Source organism: Tetrao urogallus (assembly GCF_951394365.1).
Source record: "Tetrao urogallus genome assembly, chromosome: 14".
NCBI classification, from domain to species: Eukaryota; Metazoa; Chordata; class Aves; order Galliformes; family Phasianidae; genus Tetrao; species Tetrao urogallus.
This window is the reverse complement of record NC_136827.1, coordinates 4,210,837-4,236,056: the sequence shown is the minus strand read 5'-3', so window position 1 is coordinate 4,236,056 and position 25,220 is coordinate 4,210,837. Positions and strand designations below refer to the sequence as shown.

The 25,220-nt window shown below is 44.3% G+C and overlaps 1 protein-coding gene across 1 annotated transcript in view; it reads right to left on the bottom strand.

Moving 5' to 3' along the window:
• Positions 1–980: 980 nt before the first annotated feature.
• The window catches only part of SLIT3 (slit guidance ligand 3), a gene marked incomplete at both ends in the record, with an annotated part of 466,941 nt that continues 442,701 nt past the window's right edge, over positions 981–25,220 (bottom strand). The window contains 6 exons of the mRNA XM_079542234.1: positions 981–1,219; positions 2,281–2,489; positions 4,549–4,834; positions 7,109–7,263; positions 19,958–20,088; positions 20,630–20,870. Coding sequence (XP_079398360.1) covers positions 981–1,219; positions 2,281–2,489; positions 4,549–4,834; positions 7,109–7,263; positions 19,958–20,088; positions 20,630–20,870 — 1,261 coding nt within the window. The remainder of the gene's footprint in view (positions 1,220–2,280; positions 2,490–4,548; positions 4,835–7,108; positions 7,264–19,957; positions 20,089–20,629; positions 20,871–25,220) is intronic.

Here is a 25,220-nt window from a genome sequence, read left to right as displayed (position 1 = left end):
GCATGATACAATGTCAAGGCATGACAAATTTAGTAGCAGTGCATTCCTTGTATTTCCTATACAAAAAAGGGCTCAAGGCTGGGAGCAAGAAGGCACAAATCTGGGAAATAACATAGCTGAGGAATTAACACAAAACTATTATGTCATTTATTAGACATTACTTAGCACTTATTTCACATCTTGCCCCCAAATTTCCCAAAGCAACATGTATTTCCCCACTTTCTTTCCCTTTGTCCCCTTCTTTTGGATAAAGCTGCCTGTGCTCTATAGATACAGTTGCTGAAGAATATATTGTGAACACAGATAAATACAGCATACACAGCAAAAATGTATTATAGCATTACAATAGTCAGATAATGTAGTTAGCCTTAAGCTACGGCAGTGCTTACGTGCTACAGGGAACCAGTTCAGGAATATCAAGCAGAGCCACCGTACAGGACCAAAGCAGCATCGGCAGTGTTAGGCAGAGCAGGGGACCGAGGGGAGGCTGCTCAGGCCTGTGGGCAGGCAGGTCATTGTCAGTGCGGGGATCCGCTTTGCTACCAGACCCAGCCCACAGCCTGGGAGATTTCTTCAGCCCGTATCAATTCCGCAGCAGGTCCTTGGAACACCTTTACATCTGTCTGTTGTGCATACATATTAAGTCCCCCCCACCCCACCCCACCATTTCTCCTGTTAGGCTATGTTTTCTTTATATAATTTTTTTAAATTTTAACTTTTTAATTTTTTTTTTCTTACAACTGTTAAAAAAAGTTTCATGGTAAAAATAACTCACTATATGATACATATACCCAAAGTGGTGTGATACTTTATATAATAAAAGATGAAAATAGTCACTTTCCATAATAAAAATAAGTTCTATTTTTTGTTTATTTTACAATATACTTAATAATTCTTTTCTTCTTCACTCTGAAAGTAAATAGGTCCCATTTTGATAGCACTTCTGAGTCGATTAAAGTGGCGAGAGGCTGGAGAATGGCTTATGAGCATTTTGAGCAGCCGCACTCCACGTGTCTCTCCAGTTCCTCTGTGAAGGTGGAGCCATCCACGCACTGGAAGAAGTATTTCCTCCTTTTGCTCCGCAGTGGGACGCAGCACTGCCCGCTGCTGCAGCTGCCACGGCATTCCATGCGGGGCACTTTGGAGGCGGTGACGCACGTCGTGTAGCCCTGCTGCTTACGGACCACTTCTCGAATGATCTCCCCTTGGCAGAGATTCTCTGGTAAGACAGCGGAGATGTCAAGGAAGCAATGTGGTAACCATTTTGCTAGATATTCCCCACACATCAGCGGACAGCCCTGTGCATGTAGTGATACTCAGGGCAAGCAGATGCCGTGAGCAGAACCGTAATCTTTTACTGCTTTGTACCTGCCACCAAAACAGAGCTTGTGTTACACAAATGTGCAATATCCGGCATAAGGCAGAGGCTGTGCAGGCCTGATGGCTTTGATCAGCAGTGCTGGAAGTGCTTTAATGAATGTTGGGTGTTGAATCCTGCAACACTCCTGCAAAATGCAAGTTAGTTTTACTATGTCTGCTTCACAGGATCAGAGGTCAGCCTGCTCTGCGTGACATCGGCCATCTAGGGTACTCACTTTGTCACAGGCAGATCCACTTTAGTGAGACTGCATATGATCTGTATAATTTGGAAAGTCTGTAGTTCACAGAAAAGGGACAACAATAATACAAGCCAGCTCCTTCCTTCTGTACAGGAAGGACTGAAGGCAGAAGGGATGAAGTTAGAACTCGCAGAGTTTCCAGTGAGTGTTTTCAGGTCAGGGCAGAAGAGGCACACCCCAGCACGAGCTGTGGGATGCCCCAGGAAACCTGCCCAGCTGCAGCAGCAGGAGTGAGCTGGGAATCTTCACTGCCACTTCAGACAGGACCTCCTGCCATCTAGGCCCTTGTGCTCTCCACAAAAGCCCCTGGTATGCAGTGTAACACTCCTTTCCCAGCACTGCTGACTGACTGATCACTGTTTATCCAAGGAAAGCCTCACAACAACGTCCACTTTAAACAACCTTACAGAATCTTGGAAGCAGCAAACCTTGAGGATTCAGGAGACAGGGAACAAAACCCTGCACTACAGATGTCCTCTTTCCATATGTTAGATTGTAGCGGTTCATTTCTCTGTTGCTCTGTAGAGGGTGACTTACCTTTATCTTTCTTATTATTTGCCATTTACTCTCTAATACAAATTACATGGAAGAGAGGGGGAAAAGAAAGATGTAAAGCAGAAGCACAGCAGACCAACATCCTGGTCCCTGTGGCCAAGCATACCTTTGTCACAGTGGTCTCCGCTATAGTTGGGATCGCATTCACAGTAGGGTTCCCCATGCTCAGAAATCTTACACTGCCCATGGTTGCATTTCAAAATCCTGCACGGGTTCGAGGAATTGTTCTTCTTCTCACAGTACATGCCTGTGTAGCCTTCCATGCACTTACAGGTGTAAGCAACATTGGCTGCCATGCACTTACCATGCAGACACCTGGAGAAAGAAAAGTACTCAGATGTTGAAGTTCCTCTTCCCAGGAATGTTTATAAGTTTGGATTTTGCTGTTTCTGCATACTTAAAGCCACGACAGTAATCTAAGAAACAGCAGATCAGCGTCAAACACATTGAAGAAACTATGAGTTTTCAGTGAATAGTAGATAATGTTCAGAGAATACACTTGGAATTTGTGATCCAAAGTGATCTCTTGGAAAAACATCAGGCTCTTCCATGAGCGTGGACCAATACTTGGCACCCACGTGAGACAGCACCGCTGTGTGGAACAAAGTGCCAACAGTCAGTGCCCAGGCTTCCCTAGCAGAACTACTCTACAAATAATATCAGGTGATAAAAAACATTATGAGAAATAAAGATTTCTGTGAAAAAGCCTAACACAGGCTTAACCAGGCAGTTCTAGCTGAAGAGTTCCCCGGCTCATGTGATTTGCCTTAAGCTTTGGTATAACTGAGGGTTAGGGTTAGGGGTAGGGTGGTGATCCTTAGCAAGCTCTCTGACACCATGCCTGCTTCTGGGAGGACAGATTTGGAACGGGCAGGGAAGAAAGCAACACGTCCAGTTCAGGGAAAACTGCTCAGGGTTCATAGCCTTTATTCTATCAGGTCTTACTGACATAAACCAGTGGCTCTTTTTTCTTATTTCTTCGTCCTTTAAAACTGTCTCCTGCTTATGTTGAACCCTTACACATTTAGTTTTTAATCTATGCAAATAGAAAGCACAAATAGTAAAACAGTATCAGTCAAGTCAAGACATGTAAATAATAAATAAAGGTGGTCACAGGCTGTGAAGCAGTATTTTCTGCCCCGCTAACTAAAGGTGTGCTTGGGTATCAGCTGTAATCAACTACCTGTTCATTACAGTTGCATTTCCTCACTGAGGTTAATCTGTGAGTGTGGGAGCAGAGATCTGTCAGCTGGCCTGGACACAAAGGGCTTGTAACTCCAAAAGTGACTTAATGGTAAGGTGGGGCAGTAAGAGAGTATTAAAAATATGCACAGCTACTTTCCTTAGCAAGGTCTACATTCATTATTGTGTAACACTCTGTGGATCACATGAGAAACAATCATCATGTAAACATCTGGAAGTCCCTCATTTTTCTCTGTCCAATCACAACAGCCTCATTTGGGTCACTTCAGTCTGTAATCTGTGAGATGCTTCTCAGTGCCTTCCAGGGTACTAGTTTGCAGAATTAGCAAGTTTAAAACAGTTCCTCTGCAAGTCATATTTGGGCCCCCACTGACCAGAGTGATTATTTACTGTGTCAATTTACCTGTCAAAAGCATGTGGTTCTAAAAAGCCCCTTCCAAAGATAGTGCAACCAAAGCAGCTTCTAAAACCAGAGTACTTCCATCTGCTATGAAACAGCACTGAACCACGCAGTCTGCTGGTCTGCCTTGGGCTGTTTCCTTGTGTACTTGCCATAAGTAAGCTATTCATCCAGTGTTTCTGATGGAGATGTGGTTATTATTGAGCCTTTGAAATGTGAGTGCTTTATAGTCATACTGCCTTTGCATGCAACACTGTGCTACTCTTCAAACTTGCACTTTAAAGGGGTGTTTCAGAATGTAATATTTCATTCAGCTATTTAGGAAATTCAAAACTGTTCACAACAGACTGCATAATGGTTTTCAGGGAGTTAACTCGAATTCCCTGTCCAGAGCTGCTGCATATCACTACAATGCAAACCTCTCTCTTGTGGCTGGCTCTGCTCTGGATACATGTGTGCACTCACTGCCTCAGAGGGAATGTGCAGCCATTAACAGATGTTTTCATACTTTAATGTGTAAATATAGCTGAAAGTAAAGCCTGCTGTATAAACAATTAGCTCCTCTAGGAGAACGAGGTCATTTGGAGAGTGACCAGCATCAAAACAAGACATGAAAACTGAACAGTCCACGGACGCCGACTTGCACTATCAATAATTTATGTGGGAACCCAGCACCTCCAAAAATGGTCACATGTGCTTTTACAAGATGAAACGAAAATATGCAATAGCTTTAAAGCTTTTGCCCTCCCATCAGCATTCATTCAAGCTTACTTGTGGTTAAGACATGGGTCTCCAATTTCCTGGTCACACAGGGGGCCTGTCCAGCCTGGGTGACATTCACAAACCACACTTGTTTTTTCCAGGGATCGGCAAATGCCGTGCTTGCAGATGTTACAGGATTTACAGCCAGGAAGGACTCCTATTGACTGCTGTGGTAAATCCTTGAAGTCCTGTAGCTCGTTATTGATGCGAACATCGTGAATACATCCATGAAAGCCACTTGGTGCCTTATCTGCACCCTGGCGCAGTGAAGATAATCCAGTAGAGGTCGGGATCCCTTCAGATAAAAAAAGAAAAAGGGAAAGCTTGCTCACAGTTACAATGATAGTATATAAATTATAATAGCTAACATTTCTTTTGCCTCAGCACCTTGTAACCTTTAAAGAAGTGATGTGCATGGCACCTTTGTAAGGCAGCGCAACTGTATTGTCCTCATTCTGGAAATGCAAAGGAACAAAAATACAATCACTTGTTCAGCTTACGTAGGAAATATATTATTAAAAAAGGGGGGAAAAGAAGCTCAGATCTTTGGTGGATGGTCATGTATTTCGTCCTTAGATAATGCTCCTTCTGCCTACAGTTCAATAGCAATTCTCCTTCTGAAAGGTGAGAATGTTTTTGCTTGTCAGCCAGTAGCTACGACTCTGGGATACAACAAGATAGTTACCACGATTCAACCATCAAGTTAAGGAGTGCAACCCATAGAAACTAGCTCAGGAGAAATCTAGAGTCAGAGAACAGCGTATCAGGAGGCCAGCCAAACCTTTGGGGTGAGTGCCCTTCATGTCGTTCAAGCCCTTGGAAGAGTTCCCAAGCTCAGAGAGCCAACAGCTTTTTTGGACATCGTGTTATGCCCTCCTCACTAGCATCTGCTTCAGTTGTACTTGCACAGGCAAGTGCTTCCATTTTCAACTGTATAAGGTCTCTGGATTTTGCTGTTGGTAAGTAACTCCACTGTTAAAGTCGAAACCAGATCAACATCTTTGTTTAATAATGATTTAGGAGGAAGGTTACTAGACCAAGTGGAGAGATGTGCAAGATTCTGGGTACCTGAAGCCTCAGGTCTGTCTTAAAGGTTACAGTAAGAATTGTTCTGGGATTAATTTAATGACTTAATTAAACAGCCTGAAATGGAAGGGCAGTTGGCACTTATGGTAATGCTAGATATACGTAAGTGGCACATGAGTGAGGATTTAGAAAGACTCAAGAAGAAATGCACTGGGCAATACAAGTCTCTGCTGAGCTCCGTGCATTCTGGTATCCAATAGAGTCCTTCACTTCCCTGTGTATAAACTGCAACAAGGTGGGAATCTCTTTAGCTGAATTAGTGAGAGAAATTATGATGGCCTCAACAGCAGATCATCTTTGATGCACAGTGCTCTTTAATAACCGGTGACGTTCCTAACAGAAACCAATTATAAAAGTTCAGCTCTGTAAAAAGCAAGATCAGCCAGTTTTCTGATTTACAAAGGCAATATTCAGGGCTCTTTTAGAAAAGGGTTATTAAAAGGAATTGTTTATAAAAAGCTTAACCAGCACCAAATGGTCAAGTGGTTTCTACTATTGCCTTACATAATCTGCTCAGAAAAAGCTTATAGAATAGATTTTTTAGTCTGTTTTTATTCTGCTGAGTTTTGTATTTAGAATAGGCTGTCAAAAAAAAAAAACCCAAAAAACAAAAACCAACAACTCTATGTCACAGAAAATGGGAGATTTCAACGTTTATTCCAGAATGGAATTGGTGGGGGTCTGGCACAAATAAATCCATCAGGCAGAGCACAGACTTCATTGTCTCTAATGCCCCGACACTTCATCAGTGGGATACTCTGATTCTGAGCATCTGCTTTCCACTCTATGTGGCCCCAGAAATTACATCCTGAATATGAAAAAACTTTTTAACAGAAGTTTGATCAATTCTAAATCTTTCAAACATTGTTCTGGCATCAGTTTCCAATGAGAAAACTGTTAGCCAAGAAGTTTTTAGTCAGCTTGTGTGTTAATACCGTTTGGAGAATATAATCTTTTCTTCTCCCCCCAACTTTTAAACCTCTATACAATTTACAGCAGAAATACAGTTCACTTATAGTATGTATAAACCTACTGATGTTTGATTTGCTTTTCTGCAGTGACTCCCTGCAATACTTCCATCATATTCTTCACCATGAGATCTTACTGCCAGCAAGTTCTGAATGCTTTAGAAATGACCAACTGGTCTCTCTAGTAATGGCCACAGACCAGAGACTGCTTGTGCCCTGTTTAGGTTAATTCCCTGGTCTGGCATGTGGGTTCGTGCAGACCATGCAGTGGGATGCTAATGAAATATGAAGAATGAAATTGAGAAGCAACCTCTGGAGGAGGAGAAGGACAAAACCTCTTGTTTTCCCCCAGCCAGAAAGTCCTTTCCACGGGATGGAATACAATTTGCTTCTGAGAGAGTTCAGTGAGTCTTCTGAGAATTATTATTATTTTTTTTAACAAGCCTCTGTTCTGTTTTGCTTTTTTTTAACAAAAAGATTTTTAACATGTCAAGGTCCAGAGCAACTCATTGTACCTCCAATGTAGAGCGGTGTGTTGAGGCTGACAGAAGACTGTTTCTGGAGTTTTCCAAGACTTTTGGGAGTCCCCTTGTCCACCACCAGGTTCAGAGTTTGATTCAGCATCACAAGTTCCACACTATGAAACTGCCCATCATTTACAGTTTCCACACTAAAAATGAAAGAGAGAATTAGATGGTGTTAACAGTGATCTGTCTATGCTTCTGTTACACCTTGCAAAGCACAGCCCCCATTCCAACTGCCTTTATTGCCATTGTCCTCGACAGTTCTTCCACCACGAGCCACTGAGGTACAAATTCTAATCTTTGCTGATGTCTGATGTGAGAAGGCAGAGTATCTATATCTATGTAACACTGGAGAGGAATGCTGCATCTGAGGGTTGTGTCCACCCATGAAATTGATTAAAAACTTGTGCTTACACATGTTCCTCTTGTAGTGTACCCATTAACCCTCCCTACCGTCCCACAAAGCCAAGACAGTAACTACTGCAGCTGTAATTCTTGGGGCACAATAGCAGAAGTGTAGCCCCATGGTACACTGGCTTTGGTGGCAAAGCTAATGAAAAGTTCCCATTTTCTAGTCATAGCTTGCCACCCCTCTGTCACACTGCTTGGTGCTCCGCTGCAAGACCAGTTATTCTTCTGTGTTAGTTTAAACTCAAATTATTTTGCAGAGACAGCAAGGGACTGCAGTTTGGGGCAAGAGACAGCAGGGGCTTCAGAGAAACCATGATTTCCTTACAGAGCCAAACTATCCTTCAACTGAAATAAACTGCCCTCACACACTGTGGTGCCAACCCTCCCTAAGCCTGGCCTGTGAGACCCTTGCCTGAATGCCTCCTAAGTGGGACTCAGACATCCAACACTGCTTTGCTGACAATTCAGATTTGAGTTTGCTCCATAAGTGGGATATACCATATTAAAATAAAAACAGTAAGTTTAAAGAACGGGTTTTGCTCATCATTCCAATGGCCTACATGCTCAGCGTCCTCCCTCAGTGTTTTAAGTTCACAGGTCAGATTCCTTTCAGGTATTCTGCAAACCTGCAGTGCAGATGTGCAGGTCTCAGAGCTCCTTTGCCATATTTTCTTTACCATCAGTGAAGTGGAACAGAACACTCAGGAGTGACCCACCTCTAAAGAGGAATCACCTTGTAGATCTATCCACCTCCCAACCTATTTGACATGCTGCTGTCCATCCTTAGGGTCCTGTGCTGTATACAGATGTAAGGAAGCAGTGACATGGGTAGAGGTAAGTGCCAAGGACATACATGGGATGTACTGCCACAGGCTGCGTACCCTGCAGAACACACCTCCAGCCCTCTAGCACTGCTCTATGGACTGACACCAGTTGGTCTGAGCTTGCTATTCCTGAATTCTGCTAAGAATGTAGCAAATATCTGCCATGTTACAAGGAACAGCTGTGTAATAACTCCCTGCACGCCTCACTGCTGTGTCGCAATACTTAATTCATGTGTATGAAGCACTGGGACTTTCAGTGCAGCTGAAAGGTGCTGGATACATGGCAGCACAATAACAACTGTTACTTTATGCAGCAGTGCCAATGAGAGGCAGAACGGCCCAAAGCTGTGCTGTGACAGTCGAGCTCCAGACGGATGGATGGCTGCAGGACAGCATGTTCCAGCTGGGATGGATGGCTGCAGGACGGACCGCGTCCGGGCAGGATGGGTGTGTGGGGCCAACACACAGCGCCGTGCTGCTATCTGAGCAGGGCCACGCTGTGGCCATTTGTCAGAGGACAGTGCTATCACATCTGGCAGCGCTGCCTGTTCCCCGGGCCAGGATTTCACAGGCATTTATCAACCACTCCTCCACAGCGAGTGCTTCCCCCAGATTGTGCGGAGAGCCCCGACAAGAGGCCAACAAACGGCTGTGTGTCCTGGCAGCGGCAGCGGCTGCCTATGTGGAGCTGTGCCTCTCAGCACGTGCAGGCAGCAAGCTCGCTGGGACGGAGCTTGTCCCCACCTCTGGGTACACGTGGGCACACATGGCTGAGTGCTGCTCGATTCTGACTTCAGCTCAGAGCCCCGCTTAGTCGTCTGGGACCGCCGGAGACAGTGGCTTGGCTGCAGATGAAGGGCGGAAAGCCACAGGCGCAGAGCAGAGCCCCACACGCTGCTCGCAGCACAAACACGCAGCGCTCGGCTCTTTCACCGGAGGCTTCTGCCCGACCCAGCTCTCTGCAAGGCTCTCCTTCAAATCTTGACCGAATATCATCAGGGGTCGGGTGGGCGTGCAGCGCTCATCCTTCAGCAACGGCCCGCGGTGTGGAAGCGCTGCCTCGGGGTCGGGGATCGCAGCCAACGCGGCCTCGCGAGGGCGCCACGAGGGGGCGCCGCAGCCCCGCGGAACGCGCGCGGCCTCGCGCTGCCCGGTGACGGCTCGGGCCGGGCGGCCTCGCGGCGCCGCTCGGAGCGTTTGTCGCTGTTTGTCGCTGTTTACCTTCCAGAACTGCACTGTTACTTTCTCTAAGGGTCCCAGTGGGAAGGAGCACACAGGAGAAAATCAGATTTTAAATGACCCCCGGACACGGCTTTTAGTTTGTGCTGTCTGGGTGGCTGCGCCCAGTGGGAGCTCAGGGCTGCAGCTCCCCACTTGCAGGGCTCGCTAGGAGCCATCAGCACCTCACAGTGCGGTGCCTCCAGCAAGATGGGCTGCATGCACTGAACCGGATGGCACTCACAGACAGGGCCATGGCCTCCACCAGGGCTCAGACTTCAGAACACGAGGAAGTGAAGGGAAAAAGGTGTATTAAATAGAAATACTCAGGGAATGTATATAAGACCTGATTCTTACTCTCATCTTTTATATATTTCTCTTCTTTCTCTCCTGTTTGCTTTCTCCTCTCCTCCAGCCCCCAAGCACGCACAGATGTTATAAACACGACTCCCCCTGCTCTAATACACAAGAGGTTTACAGCCGAGCCACTGTAAATATGCCTGTGAACAGAAATGCATTAAAGGATTAAAGCGTTCAACTTGTAAAGCTTGGGCTTTGGGGTTCATTCTTTTCTCTGACATGTAATGTACCTTTAGTGTACGCAGCAGAAGCAGCAGGGCAGAGAAGTCAAAACAAAAATAGCTCTAAGTATCACAGCAAACTATGTCACCAAGGAAATGCGTAACCATCAATTATGCAAATGAGAACATCAATTCATTAGCTACAGTCTCCAGATTTTCTTGACCTCAGTCTTAATGGGGACATGCCTCATCTGAAGCACAGAACAAAGCAAACAAGAAAATGGTAAGTGACTGGGGAGAGAAGGCCACGGGAAACACTGAACTTGGGCAGTCTTTGAAAAATCCAAAGTAGAAGGGAATAGCCAGAAATATCTGTCCAAAAGAGCTCAACGAGCACTCAGCACGTGGGAAGAACAGGCACTAAAATCAGGAAACAGGTAGAGCTGCAGGGAAATACATGGAGACACAATTTGGGAGCTGTGAAACTCCCGTGCTGGGATGACTTCACATGCCAGTGGTGATAGGCTTTCACCTTTCCAAGCTACAGCTACCTCCTGCCCTTGGTTCCTGTTATAATCAGTCCCCAGCTTAAAACAGATTTAAACTCCATGGCAACAATGGCAAAACCATAATTGAGTAGTGCTTGTGCTACTTTTACAATAGCACACCCCTTCAAGCACTATCATCTCCGGAAGCCAAATAAAAACCACATGTTGAGAAGAAAGCACGAAAAATGCTAATGAAACACAAGACCGGGGAAATAAGAGGTGAAAAATATGTATTAAAGCACTCAAGCTCACTTCCAGCTTAAAATACACTCCCTTTTGTTATGTTCAACCTACATGATTCGGGTGTTAGGTCTCCTAAACTGAGAGCACTCAATGGTTAAGATTTTTCCTTGCTACCTCCATGCTCATGTGCTTGGCTTTATACCTTTTCGCTTACTTCTAACCCTGCAGACCACCCAAAAAAGCCATCTTTCTCCTCCTGGTGTTTACAGCCCTTAAACACTGGCAGCTGATTACCATATCTCCCTTAATGATCATTTGGCCAGGCTATGCATATCTAATTTCCAGTCATAATTCCACTCCTGCAGCACCCCTGCCAGCAGTGTAAGCTATTGTATTACAGACCTTCTAAGGGAAAGGCAAGGACCTTTTTTATACTCCTGCAACATGCAATTAACGCAATCCTGACCCCTTTTTGTAGACTATTCATTAAAGGGGCAGATTCATGGCCAGTGTAAGCACTCCCTGTGTGCAGTAAATTCTCACCATGTTCCTGACGTGGGCAGAGGGGCTGAATCCTGCATCAGTCTCCCTCAGGATCACAATGTTGCTGCAGAGCTGAATGCCTCATTCTGCCAGCTGAGAGTTAGTTAAATGCAAGCGTTAAGAGCAATAGAAATAGCTTGAGTGAACTCTGCAAGTCTGAGGCCCCCCTGACTGGGGGTCACAGTGCTAATGCCTTCCCATCCGGCTCCACCACAACAGTTTGTGCATGATGGCACACAGTGCACTGCAGTGCAAACGAGCTACTGTTTCTCTGTTCTGTTAACATGCCTCATGTAAAATAACAAGCCCAGTAAGCACAGAGTGTAAAAATGATTACATATAGGTTTTGCAATGCCACTGGGACTCATTAAATCATTTACCCTTAAAAAAGAGCAGCAGGGCCAGTCCCAGCACCCAGCACCATCTCCCTTGGCAAGAGCCACCCCCCACATGTGGCTCTGGCAGCCCTGCCTGCTGCCTGGACCTGGCACCAAACAGGTGCTGGTGCTTCTCCGGAGTGCCAGGGCCACGGGCTACTGACAGCAGCTCTGACATTCTACTGGTTATCACGGGTCTGTTTCCAATGAGGAAACCCATCAAACATCTTCACAAAGTCATTTTGTCTGACAGGACACTTTACACCATCTATCCTCTTTTCAGCTCTGGAAAATATCAAAGTATCTGCCATTTAGCAATCAAGGTCCAGGGCCACTACAGAATACAAGTAAAAGTGTTTCCAATTTGAATGACTGAGAATCAGTTTTTAAATCTGAAATCCAAGGCTAAGCCCTATGAAAAAAACTGGCTATTCAGAAACCTGACAACAGTCAGGAAATGAAATTGTCTCCATCCCATCTATGGCATCATACCTACAGCTGTGCACATCTTCCACTACAATAAACAAAATCCATTGCTATCTGACACCTAGAATGGCAGCTGCTTTGCTTTCCTTTTCTAGCAGCACTGGCGCATGCTGGCAAAGCTGGGCCCCACATTTCTATACTGGGAAGAAGCACTGAAATAATTGTGCACAGAACTGTGCTGCACCTCCGTGACCATCCTTAGTGCCAGTTCTGCATGCACGTCTTCCAGCAGAGACAGTGTATTGAATCCAGAGCCTGGTGCTTGGAATAAGCAGCATACACAGCTATCACACATGGCACACACATACACTTTGTGTTACTCATCATGTTTACACAAAATTTATGGGCAGAATGAAACAAACTTGTTATATTAGCTTGCTACATTTTTTGCTGTGAGGCAAAACCCTCACAATTCAAGACAGAAGCAGCCACTAGTGGATACGCAGATTCTGAAGTTTCTTTGACTACGACTTGGTTTGTTCCAGCATCGTCCGCTATGAGGATACTTCAACTTTCCTCTGAAGTAATCAGTATTAATCAATGCTGGCAATACACCAGACTGACGGTAAGAAAATGCCTTCCTGCTCTGCACTGTGCTGGAGTGTCCTCACCTCGAGCAGGACTGAGTGCCACAACACAAGGATGTAAAGCTATCAGAGAGAGGCCCAAGGAGGGCTGTGAAGATGCTGAAGGGTCAGGGAGCGGAGGGCAGCGCTGAGCTCTGCTCTGTGTGACAGCAACAGGGCCCAGGGAACGGCTGGGGCTGTCAGGGGAGGGTGGTGGGCACGGCCCCAAGCTGCCGCAGCTCAGGAACGCTGGGACTGCACTCTCCAACATCAGGTTTGGCAGTCCTGTGTGGAGTCAGCTGCTGCACTTGATGGGCAATGTTGGTCCCTTCCAGCTCAGCATATTCTGTAAATACCTTTGCATGCTTTTCTCCAAGCTACTTGCTGGAAACAGCTCAGCACCAGAGCAGGTTCCCAACATGGAGAAACCACGGTGAGTGCTCAGGTGGACCAACACCATCACTGGCTTACAGGAGCTCAGGAGTTGCCAAGAGCATCATTAAGGTTTCACTGATGCTCTCTTTAGATGAATCATGTTACAGACATGCCACTGACTGAATCAAGTCATCACAGAGAGTGCAAGAAGTAGTTCTCATTTCATAATTACTTTTAGTTTGGCTGGGTAGTTTTAAGGGTTGAACTGAACTGACTGAAGTCAGGCCAGCTATTTACTTTAACAAATGCAGAAAACCTTTATTTATAATGTGGGTTTCCACATTTGCAGCAGCAAATTTTCTTTTGGTGATAAACTATGCTATTGATTTTAGTCAGTCAAGTCACTTTAGAAAACAATTTTGGGCATCACCATTCGTCTTCACATAAAGCCAGGAGTGCTCAAGTACAAAAACCTACAAGTACTTCCAAGGTGCTGAGCTCCTCGTAGAGCTTCCAGGAGCAAACTCCTCCCTCCTTGATGCTCTTAAAAATACTTAGGAAGAATGATCAGTACGCTCAGCTGCTGAGTGAAATGTCAGAACTATGAGGGATTTGCTTCCCTTTTTTGGGCCTAATCCTCTGAAGTGTCCATGACAGGAAGGAGCACTGAGGAGCTGCATGAGGGCAGTGTGCTGCAGAGGTAACTCTAACAAGAGGCTGTTTTAACATGTTGATTCCTTTCAGACTTCTTCCACTTTTTGTTTAGTTCTGAACCACCCTTATCCTGTCACCTCTCATCTCTTCCTGGGATTAATTCCGACATCTTGCTGACTTTATTATATTTTTATTATTATATGCTGAAAGAAATCAGCATTATAATGGCAAACTCACATATTCATGTGTGCACTGCGGTCCTGTTTTGCACAGCCCATTCTAAAAGGCTGCTGAGCAAAAAAAAACCCCAACAACATATCCACCTTTCACTTCCAATAGCTGCAATACAGGTTAATTTAAATAACAGCTTCAAACGGCACGAAACCCTCAGTGGCATAAGAGCGCCTACTGTGTTTCTTGCCTTCACAAATGGGCTTAATTTTGCCAAAGTTCAACATGGAGTGCTGAGGGGAAGACACGAACAAGCATGCCACTGCTTTAGCCACAGTTCTGGCAGTGCAGCAGTGGAGCAGTGCTGGTGCTGTGAAAACATCCCACACCGAACCCACCTTATGTGTATGGTTTAGAAATTAAACTGTGGGTCTGCAGCACAGTGTGCCTGGGTACTACAATCATGGAATCATCAGGGTTGGAAAAGACCTACAAGGTCATCCAGTCCAACTGTCCCATGGTATTACGATGAAGAGAAGGAGGCAGACAGGAGGAGAGAGAGAAATCCTATCATTCTTTCAAGAGATAGCTGAGATTTTAGAAAGAAAAAAAATTAATTCAGTTCAATAAGATTTGCCTGCTAAGCCACCAGGCAGCCTGGAGGAGAAAACTTTCCTCTTTTTAAGCTTCATTTCAGCAGAAGAAAGTTTCTGAATTTCATGAAAGCAAATATTTGATTCTGAACCAAATGATAAAAGTTGGATGATATTTAAAGATCTTGGCCTTACATTTCCTTTGTCCTACTACACAAAAAAACACGGAAAACTATAGAAATCCACTAAGAAAAACACATGTCTTTTTTGTCCTGCTCAGATACACCAGAATCCTTTATAAAGGCAAAAAAGAATTCATCTGTCCTTCGCCTTGGCTCATGCAAAATGTATATTACATTCAAATTTTACAGCGTTTGCTGTGCAGGTCTGAGGTTAATGCTGGTCTCGTTCGTTATATTTGATGAAAATTCCCTAAGGAGCACATGAGAAAAATAAGGTGTGTGATAGAAAGAACAACATGAATTGCAAATGTCCGTAATTATTAAGAGCTCAGTAATGCTTCATAGAGATCTCTGAAAAACAGACTATTTAGAGACCATCCAGAAATACCAAAAAGGAATCCCATGAGGGACAGGCATAGCACAAGCTGCAGATTGTGAAGGTATTAGGAAGAAAAGGACCATCATACAGTGAGCTCTGCAGAGACTTTTGGTTAAAAAAAAAAGGGTTTGACAAACTCTAATAATGATTCAAAGAAGAATTAATGCTTTCACTCCTCCAGCACATTCCTCCCCAGAAAGCAGCGTATTAATGCCGTAGCCTCCAAGGCTTCTTTTCAGATAAGTGACTGCAGCTAAGGAGAGGTGATTACAGAAAAATCCCATCTCCCCCTTCTTTGGTCGATGTGGAAGCTCTTCCATCACTGAGGTAATTGTTCAACCTCAGCACCAGCAGAGCGGAGGAGAAGCCTATGAAATCTGAATACGGGGCCAAAATCATTGAGTCAAAATCCCAGTTCGGTTCTTTGGGGTGGTGTGGTCAGGGACCTGCCACAGGGCAGCGAGCTGCTGCCTGCAGAGGCTGATGTGGAAAAGGATGGGCAGGTAGCCCAGGCAGACACTGGGCTAGGAAGCACAGCCGCAGCCTGGTGGAGACAGAATCTCGTCCCCTGGGGACACACAGCACATTTCTGAAACACTTCCTTTCTTCTGCTCATTTCTGTACTTTCTGTGCACGAAGAAACAGATTTAATTTGTCATCCCACAGTCATCATGTATGATACAGTAAACTCCCCTGACTTCAGACTTTGTGCTCTAACCACAAGAACATCCGTCTATGCTATGTAGGAATTAGCCAGGCCATGAGAACAGCATGATACAATCTGTTAGAAATATTTCTAGTGATACAGAATTTTTGAAAACAGACTGTAAGGATACTTTTATAGAGAAATGTGATGTAATTTGGGCATAGGCTCTGCAGAAAGACAAACACAATTAATTCTGGTGTTTTCCTGATTGCTTCCTTTTTTACTGCTGTCAGGAAGCCTGCATGAAAACATGATTTTACACCAAAGATATTTGCATCTCTCCCTTTAGCAGTTACAACAGTCTGTATGCAACACAGCAATCTGGGAACTCTGCAGGGATTTGGTAGTTTCTGTCAAATTTCTATTTCCCATTTCTATTAGGAAGGATCAATTTAGCATTCAAATCAATGTGATAGTGTGATAGCATAAAACCTATAGTGGAAAAAAACATTGCAGGTAAGGTTTTATTTTTGGTTCAAGGAACAGTTGTAGCAAAAGAGACTGAAAAAAAAAGCTGATAGAAGATACAAAGACACTAATATCAATGACTGAAAACTAAAAGTACAAAATTGCATGGTTTTTGTTAATTCATTATATATAAAGTGAGTGATTAAGCAGAATAAAATAAATAAGAAGTAGAAATCCTACTTTAAAAATGGATCTTCTGTAACGTGTTTGCTACAAGCATTAGGAAGCCTTTATTACACAGCCTGCAAGTGAGGAATTCCTGTAACAAAGCAGTCAGGTTTCCTTCTAAAAGGGCACTTTCAATCACTGCATAGTCATGCATGAACTTGTATTTCTTTCTGACTTGATAAATGAGAATGTATTTTTAGGTAAACCTTCCCATTGGACATTTACTGACCTTTATTCTGACTGGAATGAAAGAATGACTGCTGCTGATAGGATGCACAGGGATGGCACAGAGTTGTGCCAGGAGACGTTCAGACTAGATATAATGAATCTTCTTACACAAACGTGGTTCAACACTGGAGCAGGCTTCCTTGTGAAGCAGCTGATCTCCCACGCCTGTCAGTGTTCAAGAAGCCTTGGACAGCTCTCACTAACGTGCTGTAACATTTGGTTAGCCCTCAAGAGGTCAGGCACTTGGAGTAGAGGGAATGTGAAGGTCTCTTTCAACTTTTTGCCATACTGCTGCGCTAAAAGTCCAATGTCAACTGTAACCTTTCCATTCAAGCGTAACATGAATAATATATGTAAAGTAAATCTCAACATGGAGCAAATTAACCTTGGGCTTTTCCAGACTAACTTCGTCCTGTACTTCTACTTAAATCTGCTCAAAAGAGCAACTAAGACGCAGGAACCAGCCTGCTCCAAAAGCCAGAGGGAGCCTGTCCTCACCAAGCAGGTAACATCAATTGCTTCTCGGCATGCCATATACCACTGTGACACATCCCTGTCCTCAAACATTTTCTTAGAATAATTTGGAAAGGGAAGCCAACTGCAGAATATATTACAGCAGGTTAAGTTCAGAGCACACCGTGCTGAACTGCACCATGGCTATGTCCTACTGTGCCCATCACCCTTCCAGCACACCTCACCGAGTCCTACTGAAAACTGCCACTGCACATGCCATACTTGCTGCTAGCTTCTAAACCCATCTGGTAGTAGGTTTTAATCTCATCCCTACACGATATCATGTGAATTAGCCAAGTACTTTGCTAATTTTACCGTCCTTAAGTACTATTAATAAATCTCATAGTAGAGACCCTGATGTAGAATTACAGATAATGTGGTTTGCCAGTGTCTTCCCATATCCCATCACAGGAGTACCTGAACTAACCAGTAAAACAGCTCAGTTACAACACTGGACCAGGTCAGTAAGAGATTTCCTGCAGCTGTTAATTGGCACAGTTCCCACCAGGCAGTATTTTAACTCTTTTGGCACGTGCTTCTGAGGCAAGCAACGGCCTTGTTGCTTGTTGCACTGCTTATCTCTTCTGGCGAGTGGACCCCTTTGGAGAACTTCTGATATTGCCTGAGAAAATGAATCTAATCTTCGTCTTTCAGCAAACTTCAAAGACAATCAGTCCACTTTTGCTGAGGATGAGATTTAGATATGGCATCTAAACAAGAGAGCCAGGTGCAGGTAATAGAGAAGGCAAACAGTTTTACCAGTGGCGAGACTGAGATTTAAAAGTTTCTGATTCACCTAGTAATCTTATTTTTAATGAACAAAAGAAAGAAAAAAAAAGAGTAAATGTGAAAGTTGCCGAGAAGAGTTGCTCGGTTCCAAAGGTTTAGATGAACTGCACCAGACAGAATCAGATATTCATTTCAGTTCACTGCAATTGAAAGTACAGATGAACTCATGAAAGCCAGTACCAGATATTCTAGCCTCTAAAACATCCAGAAGGAATTAGTGAAACTCAATTTAGAAATGATGGCTAATGCCATCATTGCCATAATGGAAATGACTGCCCATTGTCCAAGCTGCTAAAAGAAATATAGGACTTTCCATTTTGGGGCCAAGCTGTAGTCAAACACAGCTTATGCCCTTAGTAAAAGTCAAACAGGATATACGGGGAGGTCAAACCAGATCCATTCATATCTTCTACCCTTAAGTCCCAAGGGAGAAGCAGCTTTCCTCCTGCTTCCTCAGTCCTTAAGGAAAACAAGTCTCTTAATCGATTTAAAGGCCCTTCTTGACATTCTTTGGTTGTAGTTTTTCTCAGTCGACCTAATCTTTTCCCATCAAGCTCCATGCTAATCCCATTTTGCTCCACTCCTTCAACTAATAAAAGATTAGAGTGACATTTCAGAAAGGGCATCGTATTAAGCAGCTACTTTCCCATCTCAACAGATCACACAGTACAAAATGCAGCGAACAGGCCATTAATCTTATGTTAATGAGGTGTCAGTCTGAATGGAGACCTCCTCCTTGATCAATAAGAAGGGCACAGTAATAATGAGGACACTGCCACTTGCCATCTCTGGGAGCTTCACCACAAGGCAGCAGATCTGTAAGGCGTCGTTGATGGTGGCAACAGCTCTTGTCACCTCAACATTCTGCCCGTGACAACAGAAAGCAAGCATCCATGCTGGTCTGTCACCTCATGTGCTGCCCACACACAATAAGCTTTTCTGTGTTCTAATTAGTGGCGTAAAACTGTTTAACAACTTTGGCTTTGCTCTAACATGAAATCAATTAGGATTAGCAGCCACACACAGGGAAATTTCTCATACCTGTCCAGCCAGTCAAAGTCACTAAGAAACCACTTTCTTCATTCCTACAGTGGACAAGCCATTGTTCTTTCTGATGACATTCCTGCACTGGGATTATCCAACTTGTTATTATAAAGAATTGTCTTGTTTTCTTAAATATATCACTGCTCTCCTTAAAGAAAACTGCACAGCTACCATGTTGAGTGGACTGAAGCTTTATCGAGGGCTGAGAAAACTTTTCAGTAGAAGAACAGGGCAAATCACAGTCAGTCTTAATGCCATCCATATACTCACTTTAACAGAACGGTCTTCTCTAGAGAGAGAGGCAGGATAAGAAATCCACCTCTTCTGCATGCACACTGCAAAGGAATTGGAGTGAACCTAAATGGCCTCTGAGAGGGAAATGCTCTATAATCTAGCTATGTAACTTGTGTTCTCTCATGGTTTGCATTGTTACTACTGATACAGTTAAGAGATCTTCTAAAAACATTTCCTTGTAGAGGAATTCAGCTCTTCTCCTCCTCTTTTGAAATGCTCTCATCCTGCCCTTGCGCAGTTACTGTTCTGTCCCAGTACGGAAAGCTAATGCTCAATATCAATGTCAGAGAGACTACTTGCAACTATTTCAAGGAAAACATTCATTAGATACTAAATCCATACAGTAAATGAGAAATCACAGCAATTTTCTGCATTTGCCATCGGACGTGATACCATCGGCACTACCTACAAATGACCATTTTTAACCATACAGCCCCCAACTACGGCTTTATTCTGATTTTCATATCTATTTGCATACATTAAAGAGATGCAGTGATGTAAAATAAAGGATTCTTCTTTCATGCTTGCTTTTTAGAAAAATCCTGCCTTTCCATCTTTTTTTCAGAAATAAACTGTCTTGGAAAAGCTTAGATTCTTACCTGTATACTGTGGTAGGTGGAGAATTTAGTGTGTCATAGATGAGTCTCACATGTCCTTGGTACAACTCCAGAGCCAAAGGATCATTGTCTCCTTTGTATAACAAGATGCCATTGTCCTTGTCTGTTGCTACCTGCATAACATTAATAACCAGGTGAGGTTTCTTGAGAAGGATTAAAATGGAAACAATAAACCTATATTAAAAATTGCAACTAAATAATATATGCAATTCAAATGTGATTTAATAGAGCACATATATGAGGAACAATGAAAGCAAGAACCATGAAACACAGAAAGGTCTTGGTGACATGTTCATACACAAACATGTTGGAAGGCACCCTTGTCTCAAATGAGCAAGAGTTTTCCAGTGAAAGCTGCAATATATGTGAACCCTGCTGATGGACTGTAGCTGTATTTTTGGTGGCACCCGAATAAATATATTTCTCAATAAACTGGTATTTTAGAAAATCACCTTCAATTGCAATGAATTTCAGCAAGATCACATACTATCTATGAATATGAAGAAGGTCAACTCAAGTTATTAGAAAGTCCTGCTGCATTCAAATGGGAAATTTTGAGTCAGGAGAGAACAGAGCAGCCTTCAGCTGTCGCGCTTTGTGGATGTAGATATGCTATTTCTCAGAAACCAGCAGCAGATACTCTGCATGACATACCTGGAGGGAAATGTTTGCCTGGGGGCGAATTTTGGCTGATGGCAATTCCACATAGGAATCCTTTCCAACAAAGTTCACCGTGATGAGCTTCTCACACTTCTGCCCAGCAAAGCCAGCAAGACAGCGGCAGACGGGCTCCTGGTGCGCGACGATGCACTGGGCGCCGTTCTGGCACTCATAGTTATCACATGGGCTTGTCTGGAGCAGAACCATCGGTGGAGGAGTTTCACAGAAAAGTCCGCTGTAGAAAGTTAAGTGAAGAAAAAGCAGCCTCGTTTATCCCAAATTTTTGTATGGAAGAAAACGTTTTCAGATGCTGACGCTACAATACTATTGTGGTATAATGACTCCAAGATTCAGCTACCATGTGCCAGCTTTACTGTGTGAGAGCTGTACAGCATCATGCTGTACAGAAACCCCCATGCTGGGTTTGTACGAGCCAATTCAAATACTGAAAACAATTCGTTCTGCACTTTGCACTGGTTATCTAGCTCTGCAAGGTACAGCAGTCTGCCTCAAATAGCTTCCATACCACACTGTGCTGTGCAGATGTTCCCACAAAAACAGAGCCATTTAAACCCAAACCTGAGCTCAGCCCACCTGCTCTCCCTGCTATACAAAATGTGCAGCACTCCTCAGCCAAAAATCTCTGTCTTAGGCTTTGTGACTTGAATCTATTGCTGGTGTTGTAAGTGGCACACAAAGGGAAATCCTCTATTTGTAGCATCTCGTACACTCTCCTCACTTGCTTTACTGTGTACCAGAGAGCACAAAATCAACAGATGGGCAATGGCTAAAAATTCTCAGAGGCACCGATACTGTGCTGTTCTCTGGGCAGTTTCCCTGCAATGGCTGTTTCTGACAGCAGTGGGATTATTAACTTTATTCTAGCTGAGTTTGTGGTTGGCTACATCGCAGACCAGAAAAATGAAAAGGAAAGGACCTCCCAGAGTTGGAGGCAGGAAAGCCAAGTGCCCAGTCTGAGAACCTGTGAACACAAGATGAATTCAGACCTGGAGGAAAGTGCTATGGTTTGGTCTTAATGATACAAGAGGCTGTCTCATTACGATACAAGCCAAACCCACATATAGTAGCTTCTGAGCTCCAAGGCTCCCAGGAGCAGCACTGGCTCAGTCCCCAGGCTGCGCACTTCACAGGTTATTTGCTTTCTACAATAGACTGGAATGACTCAACTGCAGTTAAATACTGACATCAGCCTAGGAGGAATGGGGAAAAGGGAAAAAATGTAAAAAGCTGCAGACATCTTTCACAGTGATATCATGCGTCACACTGAACTGCAAAAAGTAATGGGGAACCTCTGCCTAGTACAGCCTGCAGGCCCTGCAGTGGGGCCAGGCTGGCAGCACACACACCCTGCACTCATAGGGGGCACCTCGACATTTCTCCTTACAAGGCACCTTCCAAACCCAACAAATCCATTTTGTATTGTTGAGAGAACATAAAATCTTCACATTGAATTCTGTGACTGCTTGAAAACGTGCAGACAACAAAATGATGAAAAATCGCTGCCTGGGGAGCAGGGAGAGCGCGTCAGGCAGTGCTGGGGAGCGGCGCGGGGTGGCTGCAGGCTCCGGCTCTCCACGCTCCTTAGTACTGGGACAGGCAACTTTCCAGGAGAGGATTGTGGCAGACACATTCCTGCAGTGAATAACCCCTCTGCTCAGTCTTGGAGCACTGAAATCCCACTTGTCCCACTAGGAATTTCCTGCCATTCAAGGGAGCACTTTGTGGAATAATAGCACTCCTAGAAAAACAAAGCAGAAGGTGCCAAAAACCTCACTTCTCTCCAGTAAAGCAGGTGAGATGTTGAAGCTTGGTGAATTTCTAGGCAATCTTAGAACAGAAACCTAAACCATAATCCCACAGTACATAGTACCAATACTAGATGTGCAAGAACAGCAAATAAAACAGCAATCTTGCTCAGCCATAGGGACCTGCTGCTTCTGAAACAGAAAGAATTGGCTTTCCTTTTCATATCCTCTGATGTAAGTTTTGCAGAGTACTATGGCCGTATCCAAAGAACTGTTGGCATGGCATCCAACCCTCTCCTGGCCCCTATTCTCACAACCCATGCTGCCCTCTGGTCTGCCTCTAAGTAACTCTCTTTGTATCATAAACAAGAAAGAGAAACGCACAATGAAATACAGACGGAATAAACTCTGAACTGCACCAAAAGCAGTGCAGTTGCTCTGCCTATCCCCTGCTTGGGTGATGCTTGGAGCTGTGAGTGGGCTCAGTCACAAACTGCTAATGCTTTCAGCAAAGAACTGGGGGGAAAAAAACAAACACAACACCAAATCACAGACAGCAGTAAATATCCTCTATCAGGAAAGCATATTCTTGCATAGATGCAAGCCAATCTATTAATCTAGACAACTTATCTCAGAAGGGTAATTTGGCAGGCAACACTGTTGGCAATCAATAAACCCCATTCTCTTTGCTCCAAGGAGTATTTGGAGAGGTATAGGGGTCAGTACAGAGTTCAGCATGCTGTAGGGAGCAGTGGAAATGGGAACAGGAAAGGCAGTATGGTTTGGGAGAATAACTGCATATGAGAAATGGTTCTCTTTGCTTCATCTGATATGATTCTCAAAGCAAATTTGTTCTTGGGAACGTTACTTTCTGAACACACCTGAACTACGAACTAGCCACAGACTAAGAGACGTTCCCTTCCTTATGGTGTGCTCCTGCAGCCTGGCAGAGCCCCACAAGCCTCCTGCTCCTGGAGGGCAGCACTGTGCTGCAGGGTGTGGCATGACCCACCAAGATGTGGCTTGGATCCCCCATTCCAAGAAAATAAGGGAACATGAAAAAACAGCAACAACCTCAGGGGAAGACAGATAGGCAGAAAGCAATTCCTGCCAACCTAAGCTAGTTACAACAGTGGTTGCCTACCAGCCTGGCAGCCAGACCCAGTGAGAGCTGATGATCATAGTGCTCAGAGCATCAGTGCTCCATCCACACTGCCAGCCAGGCACACAGGTGGGCTGCGTGGAGCACTTCCCTGCCTGAAGCCTGGTTTCATTAAGTCGTGATCTCCCTCCCCAGCACGGAGCTTTGCAATGAGATGGCCAACATGTCAGAGGTCTGACAATGGGAACAAACAAGGGCTGACCCCACAGATGACTGCCACCACTGACCTGATGTCAAGTGTAATTTGTTCTACAGACGACTAGTTGAAAGGAGCCCTGCTAAGCCAGCCCATTAGGTTTGCTCTGCCTAACGCCAATCACTTTGTTTTGTCTGTGAGAGACAACTAGAAAGCAGAAGGAAAGACAGTGTTTATAACTCTGATTTCATGGAAGTTAAAAATAATAATAATGAAAATACATGCAGCCCGCAACAGTCCCTGCTAACAGAAAGCAAATGTTGCAAGAAGCCAGCGTGTCTGTGCTCGGTGCTGCTCTGAAAGATTTCCCAGACTTCCCATACAGCCCTTCTGCAGCCTTTCCTTGCCCTGAAACCCTTTCAGCGGGTGGCTCCACAAGTGTGGCTGTCCTGCTGCTGGGATCCAGACATTACATTTGCAACAAGTGAACAAGTGTCTGTCGAGGCCTTTTCTATTTTAAATATTAAAAATAGTTTTATAAATCATTAATATGACTTATTTCTGTAACAGAGGAATGTGGAGCACCGTTTCGCTGGCACAGCTTGGCCAGCTCCCCCCTGCCTGGTACCATCTCTTTTATTTAAATAATCACAGTTGAGTTTCTTGCAGCAAACTGTCCCAGTGGGGAACTCAGGAGCATTTACACAATGGAGGATCAGTTCTCTGTATCAAGCTCAGCAGCATGAACATGTGATTTCCAGCCACTGCAACATTTATCAGGACAGCGCTACTGTGAGGCCGATTGCTAGAGGCAAGCTTTGATAAGTCAGCTTTTATTCAATGGGTTCACAAATTCTTGAACATTTTCATCTAAGGGCGGTAAACAAATTGTACAGGAAACAGAAAACTTTGCAGGAAGAAAATGTATTATATAATTGCAAAAGATTGCTGAGTGATAAGGTATGGGGCATAGCTGCAAACGAACAGTGAATAGCAAATGCCAAAATGGAAAAGCAGGTGTGTGCATGTTGGTGCTCCTGCTTTTGGGGCTGTAATTGGAGGTAACTGTGCATATGAGCGCTCCACTGCTAAGGATTACCAGAGGGTGCCGTTTGTCCAGCTGTATGATGATGTTAAGTTTTTAACCATCTGCAAGTGGCTTTGATGTACAGCATAGCAACAACTATAAAATCGCTAGAGCTCTATGCATTTACGACAACAGCATAAGCTCCAGATAACGGGGAGGAGGTCACTCTGTAAGCTCACTGCTGGGAAATGACTCTTGAAGTTTAGACAACTAACTTTATTCATCATAACCATGGGTCTCCTAGTTCCCTTCTGCAGATCATCCTCCTGTGTTCTCTCCTCACCAACACACCAACACTTGTGGCGTTGCAAAGTTATCTCCTTGCTGCACAGCACAGCACCTCAGGCACATTGTGAACAGCCAAGGTCTATAACCCTATGCCATCCAAAGTCTGAACTCTGTCAATCACCAGCTTTCCAATTGCAATCTTGAAA